Consider the following 17,334-nt stretch of genomic DNA (forward strand, 5'->3'; position numbering starts at 1 on the left):
TGGTGCTTTCATGGATGATTTGCTATCAGGGGCAGCTGTCTTAAATGACTTAACCCAATACCTTTGTGATACCAGAGCCCTGCCAGAGAGGAATGAAGTTTTAATGTAATTATTGTATTTCCTTTAGTCGCCTGACTGCTTGATGTGGCCAACAGTGCTTTTTAATCTTTTTAAAAGAGCAGCTTTAAAAGCCCTTCTAATTGTGACATCTTTCCCGCCTTAATGTGACCTTTAGCGGAGGAAGCAAGGCCTCATGGGAGCTGCTATAGGAAATTATTGACCCTGAGAGACATCAGGAAGTGAGGTGCAGACTGGACCATTTAGCTGAGCTCCATATCGTTCATGACACTGAAGAAAGGGCCCTGCTGGAGCTGAACCATTCTGACACTGACTGTACAAAAAGAGATGTTTGTTTACTGCCCTGATCACTTTTGGGCAGTGATTTTCAGAGACGCAGAAAATATAAACAACCATAACCAGACCTGAACTAAAACCAATTTTCAGCATTAGTAAAATCTAATAAAGTAACACTGTTCAACAGTGGCCTTATTTCTTTTTTTATCCTGACAAAGCATCAGATGTTTTAGACTAACTTTCACATACATAACACTTAGCTGTCAGTATAAGAGTAAATAGAGAGTTGGTCAGTCTTACCGATCCAAAGTTTTGTAATTTAAAAAGGCAATTCAACACACGAAAAAGGGTCATGGAAAACTTCATTGACATTACCATTGCAAAGGTTTAAAAATAACATTCACTGCTGTATCGGTGTCAGTGCTAGAGCCATGGGCAAAGCAATCATCCCATCAAAAGTGCATTATGCAATTTTGTAATGGGGAGGGTTGGTGGACGGAAATAGAGCTTTTTTTTCAAGACCACTGTATGTAGAGAGCGAACTTTCCATTGAGTAGCATTTCCCTTTCAGAGCTCTGTCATCACAAACATGGAAAAGTTGAGTCGGTTCAGCGTAAGACAGGGGCTAAAGTACATTAGATCCAACGAGGCCACTATCACATTGTAAAAACAGAGTACAGATAAAACTGATAATTGAGCCTGGGGAGTCATGCCTGTCTCGGAAGAAAAAGTTGAACTGTTCCTTCCTCTCTTCTTGTCTGCAGTTACAGAGAATTCTTTTTTTTTTACAATGGGGTGAAATAAAATTGCAATAATGAAGCAACATATTTTATGATTCAATATGCTGCGTATGCGTGATAAAAAATGTTGGGTTAAAAAATTTGGTGTGGGTTTTTACAGGTTGTAATTTAAGATAAATCAGCTTCTTTCAGGTTTAACTCAAACACACAAAAAAAACATAAGTGCAGCAAGAACTGACAGTGGCTCATGCAAACAGCCAAGTGTTTGAAAAATAAGCTGGATCTGCATCAAAGTGAAGCATTTCCTTTTTCTTATGAGATCTGAAACTAAAGAAAAACATGCGGCAAGCAGCCAACTCAAAACTAGCTTGAGAGATTCGCTACAGTGCAGAGTCTGACATTTCTTAATGTGTAACTGTCAGTCGTGCTGCCTGGGGTTGCCCTTGCTACACCAGCGAGACAGATGACTGTTTAGATAAGGACATCCCCAGCGGGGCCCTCAGAGCCCCGAGAGCCCCGATGACTAAAGAGCAGCGACTCCCTCAGTGACACCTCACTTTCACTTACTTTGGACAAAAATACTTATATAGCCCACAAATTCCTTTTAATTCAGGTAAAAGGCCCAAACCATGAGGCTGGAGCTGCTCTGAGAGATGAGGGTCATCAGAGATTAACCCATGGCACTTTAGCAGTGGGGGTGCGAGAGGGGAGTCGCAGCGGAGCACAACAAACTACTTAGCCACCACAAAACATTCCAGCCCCTTCTCAGCTGCAATCCAGTAATGGATACTTCCTCAGCTCCTCGATTGGTCAAAATGTTTTCATACAATAATTTAATTCAGAAACACATTTACAAAGCAGGAGTAATCAATTTTAATTAGTTGACTTTTTTTTCATTCGCATAAAATTTAATGTACTGCCATCGATCTCCTTTGTTCTTTAATGCAGTGCCTCTTTCCTGTAATTTGAAGCTTTTCTTTTTCTTTTCTCTTTTTTCTGGTACAGTCAATGATGACATTCTGTGACAAGCAGCTCCATGTGCTTTTCAGAGAGAAGACCGAGCGTGAACAAACACAAGAGCACTCGCAATGTAACTTCATATCAGGGGAATGTTCTAAAAAATGTGGCGTGTATGAAAAATTTAAAAATATATATATATATTTGTAATACAATCAAAATACTGAACCAATCGTTTCTTCACTGATTACTACACAAAATCAATAAAATTACAAAGAGGTGAATGTTTTTGCAAAGTTGTATATTAAATGTGTAGAAATATAAATGAGTAGAAAGTGCTAAATGTGTAGTTATACAACTTTGTGCATGTGTTACCGAAAGTTTGTTGGAATAATAAAAAAAGATATAACTGATTAATGGTTGCTTATTCAAATTGATTAAAAACATAAAACACACCAAACAATTTTACTTTAACTGCACTGATCAAAAAAAAATGCTTAAACATTTAAACTGTAAAATGTACCGTTTTAGCCACAATAAACTGATCTGCATGAATTTGGTGAGGTGTCCTTTGTGACCCTAAACTGGAGATGCAACCGGACACGGTCACACAAACAAGCACACAGGCTTTTCTTGAAACTGCCACCGCTCTGTGTGTTGTCCTTCATATCATCAAGGCCCGCTGGCCTTTCACATTCAATTAGTTGATTGAGGCAAAATGCGAGCGGCACCAGTAGCAAACAACGTGAAGCTTGTGTCCAAGCGACACACCACAGAAGTTGTGTTGTGGTGTCAGGAGAAGAGCTGCCGCCGTCACAAGCAACTTACTGTGACAAGCCTATCCTCCTCTGTTGATCCAAACTGCTCCTCTCACTGAGGCAGCACCCACCCACAGACACACATCCTACAATATACACACAGCAAAGCAACGTGAAGTGAACCATTATGATTAGCAAATAAAGCAGGGAGTCGGGGTGAAGATGCAACGAGTTGGCATCAGTTGTGTGTGCGAGTCCTGCCAGCCTGCCAAATTAACTAATAAAACTAGAATAGAGAGTCCAGCGACAACGGAGAGAGTAGTGTCCTTTTATTGATCAAATTTTTCCTTCTTGGGTACACTGTGTCAGAGAATGAGAGTATGTCCACAAAGACAACCAGACAGATTGTGACATTCCAGTGACATTATAATCACACGTCAACCCCTCTCCAGTCAATAGGCTGAATGCACTAATCGTGCGTCTTGGATCAGTAATTTCATGGTCTTCAAAGGGGGCCAGGAATTGGTGGCATGACCCTCCACACAGGGTGAGACCCCTCTTTGCTCAGCGAGTGCCACGGAGAGACAGAGAGGAGAGGGATGGTGAAAGGAGACACACAAGGCAGGACCGGAGTCAGAGAAGATTAACATCGCCATCTACTGGTCAGGGGTGGGACTGTTGAGTGAAACGGGGGGAGGAAAACCTGGCAGTTTACCCTTGCGGCCTGTCTCTCACTGAGACCTGTCACAAACATTTAGACACACTTGCCAAGACAATGGGCCACACATACACAGCGGCAGATAAGGCAGTCTGAAATCGTCATCAACTGAGGAAGGAAACTTGAAGCAGTCGGCCTTTGGTCTGGTTTTGGAAGGAGAGCAAACAAGAGTCTGTTCCTGATCACACTAAGTGACAGAGAAAATTGCTGGCTAATTCTCCTTTTCTGGAGGCCTCCAGCTGCCAGGAAGAATCCAACTTCCAAACTAGCATGAGCACAGAAGGAATGTGGTGCTGACAGTGTCAGAAAACAATAGTCATCGGGGTCACAGAAGCAGCAGTGTCTCGGTCTTCTCATTTAACCCGATGCCAGAGAGGATACAAGTCGTCAGATCGAATAAATAGTTATTTCAGCCTCTCGGAGGATACAAACCGGAGTTTTCACAGTGTATAAAATGTCATAAAGTGACAAAAGCATGCGTGACATTTGGTCTCCATGCCGCACCTAAATATAACCTGCCTGTCCTGAGATGTTCCGACAGAATATCAGGTTTTGCAACATGTTTTTCTGATGCAGTCGGTAAAAGACGTGACACAGATATAAATCAGCACACTTAACCCCATACAACTCCATGCATCTGCCTTAAATCTACTTTGAGGTATTTCTTTAGATCTCAGATTATACTCATAGTTTAAAGAATGTATTTTTCTTTGCCAGTGTTTCTAAAGAGGCAATGATCCCGTTAAAAACAAAGGCTTCCTTTTACATCAAGTCTCCTAAAATGAGAACTTTTAATCAGATTCAGAACTCAACAGAAAGAGGAGTAATCAGACAGGAATGTTGCACGTCACGCAGCACCACACTTTCTGGGACTGAATGACAATCTGAGGCGGTGGTCAAAGTTAAGGCGTCAACACCCATTTCAATTGAACGTCAACCTGTGTGGCGACAGCAGAAAACCCACGCTTTCCCAGGCTCCTCCAACAGATTGAAGATAGGAGACAACCCAGAGTGAACCACTGTAATGTCACACAGGGTGGCGCGTTACAGCAAAGGGGCTGAGTTTGCAAGCGGCTCAGTAGCAGACGTGCACCTGTTCTGACATTTTCTGTCGACCTTGACACGGAAAACACATGACAATGCCACTCTCTGCATTTCAAAAGCGCAGGCGGTTTGTCGAAGCCCCTTCACTTCCTCTTTTTCTAATCCCCAGAATACCTAAAATCACTTTCCATACAGTGTGGGAGTGGAGAACACCATGACGTAGTGCTGTAGATGTGAGGAGGGACAGTCGCACAGTGGCAGTAAATAACAGGGATATACAAGGAGAGACGTACAAAAATCTGATAGTCATATTCGGGCAACACCAAAGACTGTTCACCCTTTCTACAGGATTGCAGGACACCAATACCCCCCTTTAAATACCAAATCCTACAATAAACATCAAGTGGATGGAACAAAAAGGCCTCCGACTCTCTCCTCTGTTTACTACATTTCTAACGTCTCCCTCTCAGCGTTCCTTTTGAAGTTCATGACAGAGCTACAATTCTGCCATCCGTCTACTACTTTAATCAAAAAGAAAGCAAAGTAGTGCTGCCAGGAGCGCTGCGCAGGAAAACAAATGCAATCTTCCTGTTAATCACTGCATTAACAAGAAGCCGACAGTCTTGACGCACATGCCAGGGAGGAGAGCCAGTCCAGGTGTTGGATAATTGTCAGTTGTGTCAGTGGCTATGTCTGTTTTTTTTACTGTGCCAGCCTCTGTTTCACTGCTGATCTACACTTGTGCCCCACCTTAATGATAGCTTTTAAAAGTCCTCTTTCTGCTGAAGGCTGCATATAGACACAAAGAAGTCTTGGCAAGGGTTTCTCCGTGCTGACTGTCGTGGACTACGGGTGAAGTCATAGACGCCCCGCTTTAATCAGTGCCAAGTCAAGTGCGGCTACATTTTCACAGTGCATCAGTAGCGTCTATTTTGAGGGAAACGTATTTTAAAAAGCCCCATCTAATCTCTATAACCTTTATAAAAACAAGTCGATACGTGGCGTTGCTGGCAAACAACCATATATTAGAAACGCATCACAGTAGCCACAAAAAAGACTTGCCAAGACAGCAGCTTGTCAGAAATGATTCAAGTGTTTCTTTCATTCAGAAAAAAAAAAAATCCTTGGGCTGCAGGTGTGAATGTCATTCTGAGAGAAGGAGATGAATCGCAACTTTCCATTAAGACACACTGAAGACTTTACAGCCAATAAGCATGTGTATCAAACGCATAGTGAGGCTAATTAGCCTGCAATACTCTCACTTAAGTTCTCCATTTTTCCAGGTTTTAAGATAATTTCTCCTTAACTGTATTTCACTTTCATTTTAGCCTGGAGTAGCCCACTATCTCCTCTCTTCAGATTCCCCAGATAAAGCCACAATCTCAGGGCGCCACACACAGAGAAACTCTGAAATCCCATTAGCATTGTGCTTTCATTATTTTTAATCAAACCCACAAAACTGACACTTATTAATTAATATCCATTACCAATTTTTTGCCCCTCTCCCGGAGAAGACGTTGGGGGGAAAAGAAGCAATTAACTTAACAAAATAATCAAAAAAATTGTTTCACAAATCCCTGATAAATGTCATGTGAGGTCCCGTCTTAATGTTAGAAGTGTAATACATTCTTGCTGTCATATTCCATTAAACTGCTATTACCGTCTTGATAGAACTATTAGTCACTACATTATTAATAACATTAATGTATTTACATTTTTGGTGTACAAGCCTGCTTTCATGCAATAATTTATGAACCAACTTCAGATATGTTATAACACTCCCCATCCAGGCTCCTTTGTGTTTATTATTGATTACGAAAAGAGTCAAAATTCCAAATCAAATCCCCCTCTGCCCTCCCCCCATCCCCTTAATGTATTGAAGTGGGCTGTTTACATTAAAGGACTGGAATAAAGTGCATTTACATCTGAAGCATAACTTCATAATTTACATTCCAACATTTATTAGAGGTGACAAACGAGCATTTGGTCCACTCGTGCTTTTCCACAATGCAGCACTCATTCAATCCATATAAATTACAGCTGGGATATGGAGTGCAAGAGCAAATTATTTTATTATATTTATGCATGTATGACTCTATAGGGGGTTACTAAGACAAACAGGGAATTACTTGATTAGGCCAACTGTGGTTAACAAAGAAAGAAATATGACATTGAGGGTAGGGCCAATCAGACTTCAACATCACTCAAACGTTTGGCCCGGATTCAAATATCTAAAATACATTGATCTCAGGGTAAAAGCTTTAAATCTACAAGAATTGTGTTTTTATTAAATGAGTGTTCTGCAGACTCAGAGCCTTTGCTCAATTTTACTGTAGATGTCTGGGTATTGCATAGAGTAAAGAGAGCTGTTACAAGTATTACGGTTGCAATAGCTTACCCTTAGCAAGAACTAATATTATTCAATTAAAATAAACTTGCCTAAAAGGCAGTATTATATTACATAATTAGACAAGGCAGCGTTTTCAGAAGTGTAGTTACAAATGCACTGAGGGGATCCCAGCATTTGAACAAATATCTAACGCTGTAGGGGAGCTTGCCGACAAATTAACAGCTAATAACTTACTGGGAAGCCAGATAAAAAGAGGAAAAAAATGTTCCCCAAAGTGTCAATTAAAAATTATTTTTCCTCTGATTTCCACACTTGTGAGAGCATGGTGTGCTAGAAAGCATTGGGAATCGCGAGCCAAAATTGCATGTTGTTCATTTATATATTTATTTTCCGTTTTCCTACAAACTGGGCTAGTTCAGAGAGAGATAATTCAACGACAGCAGCGGGATTGTTCAGGAACAGGGAAAGTGTAACCGTACGGCTGGCCGGAGAGGAGAGGCAGACGTATGGGTGCAGGGACAGAGGGAATTGAAGGAGGATTCAATCAAATTCATGTTCATTAAAATTAGAGGACATCGCAAAAATTAGAAAGATGCTGACAAATCAAAGGGTCTCAGTACCTGAATTACCATAGTCATTTACTTATTAAAGCCAGGATGCTTCCTGTCAATCAAGAGCCATCACATTCTCCATTTGCAGCGGAAAGCCAGCGTAATTGCTTCTCATACTAATCAACACAACTTGTGTAATTATGCCTTGAAAGTGACATTGGAGGCTGAGAGCGATGTGAGCAGTCTTGACAGCGGAGACATCTCAGATTCATCGGGAGATTTCCAGCCTCGCTGCAAGGAGACAAGCCACTCTCAGACCAAGTTACTCACTCGAGCAGTTTACAACCATAAACACAAAGAAAAGACGATAAATCAAGCTGAAGTAATTACAAAGCAGAGTAGAGTATAAAGGAAGCTCAGCTCAATAAGGCCACTTTCCCAAGTATATTGAGGCAAAATGACTGCACTGTAATTAAACTAATGTCATATTTCTAACATTTCTTAAGTAAACACATTATGACAGTTCACTAAATTGCGGGAGAATAGGAAATTACAGCTCTGTTACCATGCTGTTTACATTTATATGCTTGCTGAGACGAAAACCCCACAAATAAAATCCCAAGTATTCATTAAAGTTGATTGAATCGAGCTTAATCACAGACTTTACATGTCTCCAAAATGAACTTTGCGTAAAGCTCGCTTCAACATTCCTTCGTGCATTGGAAAACCATATTCCCAGGCTGCATCTGTCACACAGCATCGCAGCAAGGAAGGTCACAGCGAGGTCAAATTGATGCAACAAATCAAGAGCCACGGGTCATGACGTGAAACTCCCTGCATAAAATATGTGCATTATTGACGTACAGCGACAACAGCTTCTTCTTCATTTACCATGAACTTTACAGCGTATTAAAGGATTTTCAATACGCTCATCAAAAACAGAAATAAAAGTGCTATTGTCCCGACTGGCAGCGCAGATCTGGTCCGGCTCTGCACATGAGGAGGAAACCACAAAATAAATAAAATGTATAAAATGGGTTGGCCTCATCTGTGCTCATCATTTTCAAAGAGGTGGGTGGATCCATCAGAGAGAAAAAAGTCACCAACTTCAAAAAGAAGTCGACTGATAATTCTGGCATACTATGAGGGGAATAAGCGCAATCATTTCATCTGCTTACAGAAATGAAGATGAGAGATTTATGGCTCGTAAAAAGTTCAAACGGCAGAAAAACCAAAAATCCTTGTCTGTGTCATTCCTCGCTTGTGACCTCCAAACTTTAGCACATGTTTGAGACAAAGTGAAGCGACGCTCATCTGTGGCCAAATATGAGAAAAACAAGTTCATTTACTGACATAGAAAACAGAGACTTTTACAGGAAAAGCGTGTGTGGTTCACCCCCCCCACCTCCCCCCACGTTCAACTCTAATGAGTCAAAAAGTGTGACCTGCACTTAAACAAGAAGTCACAGCCAGAAGCTGTAAACTCATTTTCCCCATCCAAGCCAGCAACGTCTGCAGGACCTGGAAGATGTGCTCCGAGCATGCACGATAAATCTGACGTGAAATCATAATCATAAAAGCAATTAGCTGACCCTGCGCCACTCGTCCTTGGACATGACAGTGAGATTTCATACAGAGTCCTCTAAGGAGGCTGGCTGCCGGGTTGAGCGAGGAGGGGAAAAAGTGCAACACAGCAACAATAAAATGGAGGGCTCTTCCTGTATCATTAACCACTGAAACAAACAGCGTATGATGCACCATGAATGCTGCACTGAGAAACAGAGAATTGAGCTTTTATGCTTTTCAAACGAGACGACCTCACCACGACCACTGAAACAAACTGCTGTGCAAATGTTTTTCTTGTAAATCTGTGGGCAGTGACACACACACACACACACACACACACACACACACACACACACACACACACACACACACACACACACACACACACACACACACACACACACACACACACACACACACACACACACACACACACACACACACACACACACACACACACACACACACACACACAGTGTAAATGCCATCTTGACATCTTACATCAGTCTGTACTGGTTCCCACTGTGTGAAACTGTTTTCAGGTAACATTGAAAATAAAGTTTTAAGAAGAATTTAAGTTATTTAGAATTAATCACAGGAATATGGAGAAAGATGATTTCCACATAGGCCTTTGCGGAGCATGTGGCATGTTTACAGTCAACATGACAGGATACAGAATCTACTGACTGAGAGATGGAAGGCGATCAGATTTATTTCACTTTTCTCTTTCAAGGAGTGTGATCGAGTCTGAGAAATGTCTCTTCACACACCGTTGCATGCATACACACACTTGCCATCACTTCCCACCCAGTAATTACAGCAAGGCCGAACTAGTGGCTGCCACCTAGTGACCGTCTTCTCCAATAATCATGAAATATCTCTATGGCTCGCGCCCCCACTCGGACCATAACTCTCCTTTACTGCAGACAGCTCCAATAAAGGATTACAATTACAATTAAAGTAATGAGCAAAGAGGAAAAAAGGAAAATCTCAGAAGGTTCCCTTGACTAACTAAATTGAAGGCTAGTTTCTTGACAGAATGGAGTTACCCGACCAGCCTCATTACTGGATCCCATTTCTTATTCTGCCCCAATAATTAATTTGAAGCGTGTGTTGAAACCTTGAGTCAAAAATTTAAGTAATGGTTTTTAAAGTGATTAATGTGAATTGAAATATTTATTATCAAATACAATCAAATTACTTTATATATTTATCATTTACGGAAGTGAAAACTTAAAAATATACTTAACTCTTCAAATCTGTGGTATTTCAGGGTTTTCTTTTTCACATTTTAGGAATTGACATGCTCTTTGAAAGAAATCACATTCACACACACAGAGGGCAGGTTTGGTTTTGAAAGACACGTCTTTTCACAAACACAAGTTCCATGGGGAAAGTCATTAAAGACAAAAAATAACTAAACCCGAGAGTAACCTCTGACTTCCTGGTATCACCACTGTGGTACATTTGTGTTACACCCACTAAGTGAAGAAGAAAAAAATCCCTTTATAGAGACAACATATGAGCAACATCTGTTTGCCTGCGACTCGCAGGGCTCAGCAGAAGAGCCATCCGGGAGGGAGAGGTGACGCCAGAGGAAAAGAGCAACAGAGAGAGACAAAAGGTGACAGTAGCAGCGGCAGTGCCTTCATGTCGCCCGGCTGGACCGATTCCTGCTGGCATGTCCTCCGCCAACCAGCCAGGTCCCCCTCAACTCCTACACTTAGCATACTGTTCCCTTTTACCCCTCTCCCCTTCTGTGGTATGACGGCTATAGCAGAGCGGCTACGGAAATTCTGAGACTGCGGAGCCAAAACAGATCACTTCAAAGCGGCTTATTTAACGCTTGCTAAATTTTTCATCACAGTCGCTTAATATCCTGGGGAAGGGGAGCTTTTGAAGTTGCTGTGAGACTGGGGATGTTCCTCATACAATTCATTTTTCCCCCTCCCACTACCATCCTCCCTTTGCTGGGTTGACCCCCCCCCCCCCCCCCCCCAAATCTAAACACATACACACGCTCGGTTTACACAATGCCTACATGCACAAGCTGAAGTATGCAAATGGTACAGATGCACCTCCTGCACCCATAACCCAGCTGCTTGAATCCCCACAGAAACTCTATTCCCCCCTTTATGGAGCTGTGATTTTACAACATATGGGGACAGTAGGAGGCTTAATGTTGCCAAGGATATCCAAAAGAAAAATAATCTTATTGGTGAGGGGTCAACACTTCTGCATATCAGCTGCAAAGCCATATGATTCAATATAAAATAAAAGTATTTCACAGAATTGCAGCGGTTCGTCTCCTTATGTGCTGGAAATTCACAAACTAAATCAGGGACAATCTGGACACTCAGTGACAAGTTAGTCTGACATCAGCAAACATATATGATTTGGTTTTCAGCTATTGAGTTGGTCCTAGAGTTTGACAAGAAAAACAAAATCGGATATTTGACAGTTTAATGCAGTAAATAGGCAGAAAATTGACAGATTATTCGATAATAAAAAACAATTCGTTTGAGCACTACTGTATGTATTTAACTACAAATTGAGATAAAATAAATGATTATAATAGAGCAGTAAAGATAGTCAAGCAGGAATTCATTTTTAAGTTAAAGTTAACTTCCTAAATCAAATAAATTCAGAAAATGTAAATTACTAGAAACTATAATGCAGATCTACACCTGTTTTCTCATATGATCAAAGTGACTTTGTTCACATATAATTATGGTGGAAATATATTAATTGACAGCAAAGTGCAGAATGATTGGAGGCGACTAGGGCTGAGCACAGGGTAACACTACAGGGAAAGAACACAGACGAGGGAGACGCCAGCTAGAGACTGGTAGGGATGGCCCTGGCAGAGATAAGTGGAAGGTAGAGGGAGGCGGGGGGGTTACACAGAGAGAAGAAACAAGCCGGGGTGAGGGTGAGCAGAGAACACCGCCAGAGGCAACAGCAGCAGCTGGCAGTGACTGGTATACCAGTCAACCATGGAATACATACTCACACACTCCCTCTCTCTATCTCTCTACAGCAACTGCAGGTCTAGACCTGCACCTCTGGCCTGGACAGTGGCAGAGGCTGTGGCACTGGCCCCTGAGCCGGGCCCTCTCACCACAGAGAAGAGCCCACGCCGTGCAGTGTGCCAGGGCCTGCTGATCTGGGCGAGGTGAGTCAGAACCTGTTAACATGACTGGTGTCCCCAGCCTGACACGCTGGCTTGTCAGACATGCACATGTGCACATAAATGTTATACAAACGTGTATGCTCTCGCTCTCTCTCGCTTTCTGCCCTCCCAACCCTGCCAGCACTCCCTTTCCTCTCAACCAGATAAAATCCTTTCGGACACAAATTTCAATTATTCACCTCATCCAAATAATGCCATGTGACAAGAATTATCCCTACTGTAATAATCCACTTAACTGGGAAAGAGCAGCTCATCAAAAAGAGAAAGGAGAAAAGGGGCTGGTGGTGCTGGTGGTGGTTGTCTGCAGGGAGGGGGGGCTTGTCAACCAGCCTCGAATCAGGACCCTCATAACAAGAATTTCTTCCCTTTTTGAGTAGGCAGTCTTGAAGCGCACTGGGATGATGAAATTGAAGTAAATTGAAAGAAAGCCTGGGAGAATGCTCCCACAATCAATAACCCCAGGATTAAATTAGCCTTGGCATGAAGGGATGATGGGGGGGGGATGAAGAGTGAATGGTGGTGAATGACATTGAGACATGTAGGCTGAACAATACAGCACTGCTCTAACCTGGATGCTGTGTCCATACAAGGAAAGTGCTGCGATGTTTTCCAGCCCACTTTGCAATAAGACACTCTCGGTTATAATCATTGTCATCACTTGTCCTATAAACACTGTTCATTACACATTATAGAAAAACAACTGACGTTCTTATTCTTACAAAGACCCGAGATTCTGGTTAAATGTTACCAGCTTTGCAAATATCAACAAGTATGTGCAACTTTTTCACTGCCATTTTTCTTAAATACTGTTCACTGAAGACAAAAGGAATATTCAATCAAACTCTTAGGAAATTAATTCAAAAAATCCAGAGTGAAATTGTATTGAGGAAGAAAAACAATGGGCTTAACTAGGTAAAACAAATACATGTGGTGAAAGTTTTCTATGAAACATGATTAAAGCAACCGTGGAACCACAGTCGTTGTTAAAACAGAGCTTTCTGCATGCTTTTTACTCTCTAAAGCCGAGGAACATAAAGTACAGTCTCATTATGGGCTTGGGGACATCAGTGTGGTGCTAAATGACTGGCTGCTAATTGGACGCCTTTAATACTCGATCTCACTAGGGAACGTGGGTAATATCATCTGATTAGCCAAGGAAAAGTGGTTTGTTGATGAAAAGATGAAAACAAATGTCTTTAAGTCACCAGATCAGAAAAGAGACGAGCACAATGTTCCTTCACTGTGTCGTCAATTTCCACAAGTGCGTGTTTTCCAAATACCAAAGAGGCTGATTTCACAGGTTAGAACACAATGAGAGCACATCAGTAAAAACAGATATAGAACTTACATATTGTGGTGAATTAATAGCACAAGGATGAGATGAGAACAGCATGGAGCATATTTACTGACAATAGAAAATTATAAAGTCATACAGAAAAAGCCAAATCCCAATTGCCTGTCATTTGATACATCCTGAAAACACACATTTATATCAAATATGGTTTCAGGATTCTTACATTATTTTATGAATGTGGCATCAATGAAGTAATTTATATTAAAAACTTAATTCTTACCAGTGCTTCTCTGGGGGGAGCTGGCCCACTGTCTCCAGGTGGAAGGCCATCCTGAGAAGATAAACACACCAAGTGGTATTAGAGTGCCATCTACTGGAGCACAGTGGGTATCAGTGAGGGAGCGGATGAATAAATACATGAAATCCATCACTCTGTGTTTCTCACTAATTAATGCTGCTGAGAAAAATAAAACTAAAAACTAACTCCAGTTATAAAATCATGTACATTTCGCACAACATATAATTGATGGTCTCAAACCACTTTTAGCCTGAGCAGCTAGCAGGAGGAACACCTGTCACTTGACTGCTGCTTCATAACGAGCTGAATGCACATAAAATCTAGTTGTAAACATAAATGGGAAGGAACCAGTAAAATCGTCTATTTGCATTGCATCTGTGCGCCCTTCTTCTGCCTCATATAATGCTGAGCAATAAAATAAATAGTGACACATAAAGTGGATGCATGTGCACAAAGGGGTCGAGATACTTTAGGATACATGTCCCTGTACAAGCTCGTCATTTAGTCAACATGGAGTCCCACTTCGGCATTGACCTTGAGGACTTTGCACAACATGTGGTGTGAACATGAACATTGTAAATGCAGCAGCTGGTTGAATATATAGAATAGAACAGCTGCCCCAGACGAGTTATGCATGGGTCGAAACTTTGTTTACCATTAGTTTTCTCTGAATGATCGACGCCTGTCAGCGTTTTAAACCGATAACAGTGTCCGGACGAGACGAGGAGGGGTGTGCAAACCCCACCAGGCTAGTTCGGGCTAACTGTGACCTTTCCTTTCCACCATCGTATCATTAACAGCACTATGAGACAGAGACGAGGCTACATAGTCAGGGGGAAGGACGAGCGTTAAGTCCAAGTAAAGGGCTAGCAAGCTGGGTGAGCTGTTCACGACAACATATGGCAACATGTGGCAGAAACACGACGACGCCAGCTCAGCCCTTCGTGTGTTCCTGAGTGCACAAACATGTCTCAGGAGAAACTTTTTGGAGCACTGCCGCGGCGGCTAGCTAGCGTGCTAACTAGCAAGCATGCTAACCAAAGCTAGCTAACTGGGGCGTTATAAAAGTAACTAAGGGAATGAAGGCAATATAAGAGAAGCGAAAGATAAACACGTCGCAGGAGGTCACTGTCACGCGTTGACACAAACGGTGGATGTGTTTTAGTTGTGTGAATGTGGACCTGTGTTGGTGGATCAGGTTGCTCGGTGGATGCCATCTTCCTATCTCCTCGCTGTGGTGAACCACGCTCGATTGCTTTTCCTTGGAGGACAGCAACGGTTTATATTCACCACTGGTGTCTCTGTTTACTTTCTCACTAACCGTCATAGTTAACTACCCTGCAGCAGTATATATATTATATTTACCACTGGTGTCTCTGTTTACTTTCTCACTAACCATCATAGTTAACTACCCTGCAGCAGTATATATATTATATTTACCACTGGTGTCTCTGTTTACTTTCTCACTAACCATCATAGTTAACTACCCTGCACCAATATATATATATATTATATTTACCATTGGTGTCTCTGTTTACTGTGTCACTAACCACCTTAGTTAATTGCCCTGCACCAAACTAAACACAGTTCAGTGTCCATTCGTACACACAGGACACAAACTGACAACACAACTGAACTGGTAACATTTCATTAAAAAGAGAAAAATGAACAAAATAAGAATATGGAGAGAGACAACTTTACTTATACAGCACTTTAAAAACCACGTTGATGATCTAAAGTCTTTTGCAAAAAAGTGATGACAATCAAAGTACTACACAACACAACATGTGTATCGATTTTAGTTAAGGTCGGTCAGAATAAATTATAATATATAATAATAATAATAATAATAACAATAATCCTAACAATTTCAATAGAAAACATCTGTGAGTGCCTGTCAGTGCACGGGCCCTTAAAAAAAATGAAATAAAATTAAATGAAAAAAAATTCAATTCAATTCAATTCAATTCAATTTTTCCTGTGCAGAAGCGGACTGCGCACCTCCTGCGCAGAAGCGAACTACATTTTTACTTTGAGGTACCAGGGCTTACATCAGATCAACTTCAAATTGAGATACAGATACAAGATTGAGATACAAACTAACTCAAAGATCAATTTTTTTGTCACACGGTGTGTCCATGGCGTGGCGTCAAAGTTTGATTACACGCCATTAAAACACGATGTTCGCGGACATACGTGGACCATGAATCCTTGATGCTGAGCCGTAAACAACAACTCCACTCCTGCAGTGACAGTGTCAGTGGTCATAGATCGAAGGAATCTTTATGTCTTGCAAAGGTGACGTCTCTCTTTCTCTCTCAGAATTGGGACATTTCCTCAAACCGTGCAAACATTGAGGTATGTATGTTTGTATGTGCTCGGGCCGCCCAATGCTGCTTTGCAGTCCTAGAAATTTTAGGAATTGTATTTTATAGTTTTAATTTAAATTTGAATGGGACAGAGCCAATGTGCCTAGTTAATATTCTTTCTTAATGCCTTCATTAGACAGATCTGCTTTAACTTTTTGACAAATCTAAGTCTAAAACTACAGATATAGAAACATAATGGTACTTAAACACAAGTCAAGCTCTAATCACTTATTTTTTTGTCATTACTAGTTAGGGCCCGAGCACTGATCAAAGGTCAGGGAGGACCCTATTGTTATTGTAAGGATTATTATTTTTCTTCTTCTTCTTTTTCTTCTTCTTCAGGCAAATGAATTGGCTCTTTGAGGGCTTTAACATGCTCAACTTCTTACCAAAATTTGCAGAAAGTTAATAAGTGGTGAAAATTTACGTATTCTGAAGGAATTTTCAATGGGCGTCACAAAATGGCTCAACGGTGCCCCCGAGACCCCTGGTACGTGTTCACATTGACCGGTTTTCACAAAAATCGATATACAGGTGTATCATGACCAGACAAACAAAAAAGTCTTTAGGTGCAATTGGAAAAACACAACAGGAAGCCTGCTATCTTGCATTTAGTGGCCATTTTGGCCATATTCCACATTTTTACTTTGATGTACTTGTACCAGGGTTTTCATCGGATCAACTTCAAATTGAGATGAGTGTCATCACAACAAGATGGAGATAAAAACTGACTGACGGATTTTTTTTTAATCACACAATGTGACCTTGGCGTGGCGTCAAAGTTTGATTACACGCCATTAAAACACGATGTTCTGTAACGCGGAGATACATGAACCATGAATCCTTTGATTTCAGTCTTCCTAGATCAAAGGAAACTTTATGTCTTGCAAAGGTCACGTCTCTTTCTCTCTCAGAACTGGTTATTTTTGTTTTTTCAGACAAAAAGCATGCAAAGCTTCAAAATGGATGTGCTCGGGCCCACCCAGTGCTGCTTTGCAGCCCTAAAAATGTTTTATTCTTATTCTTCTTATTATTATTATTATTCAGGCAAATTAATTTTTACTTTTTGAGGGCTTTAACATGCTCAACTTCTTATTTACATATGTAACTTTGACCACTAGTTTCAATTCTCATTAGAAATC

General features: G+C 41.2%; 1 protein-coding gene across 2 annotated transcripts in view; it reads right to left on the reverse strand.

Annotated features, from left to right (window-relative positions):
* The window catches only part of pex14 (peroxisomal biogenesis factor 14), a 44,398-nt gene extending 29,332 nt beyond the window's left edge, over window positions 1-15,066 (reverse strand). For both annotated transcript variants that reach the window (XM_061074269.1, XM_061074270.1), the window contains exons 1-2: window positions 15,005-15,066; window positions 13,806-13,856 (exon numbers count right to left, since the gene is read on the reverse strand). In XM_061074269.1, the coding sequence (XP_060930252.1) occupies window positions 13,806-13,856; window positions 15,005-15,040 (87 nt within the window). In that variant the 5' untranslated portion in view covers window positions 15,041-15,066. The remainder of the gene's footprint in view (window positions 1-13,805; window positions 13,857-15,004) is intronic.
* Window positions 15,067-17,334: the final 2,268 nt, after the last annotated feature.

This window comes from Limanda limanda, chromosome 7 (assembly GCF_963576545.1).
Source record: "Limanda limanda chromosome 7, fLimLim1.1, whole genome shotgun sequence".
NCBI lineage: Eukaryota > Metazoa > Chordata > Actinopteri > Pleuronectiformes > Pleuronectidae > Limanda > Limanda limanda.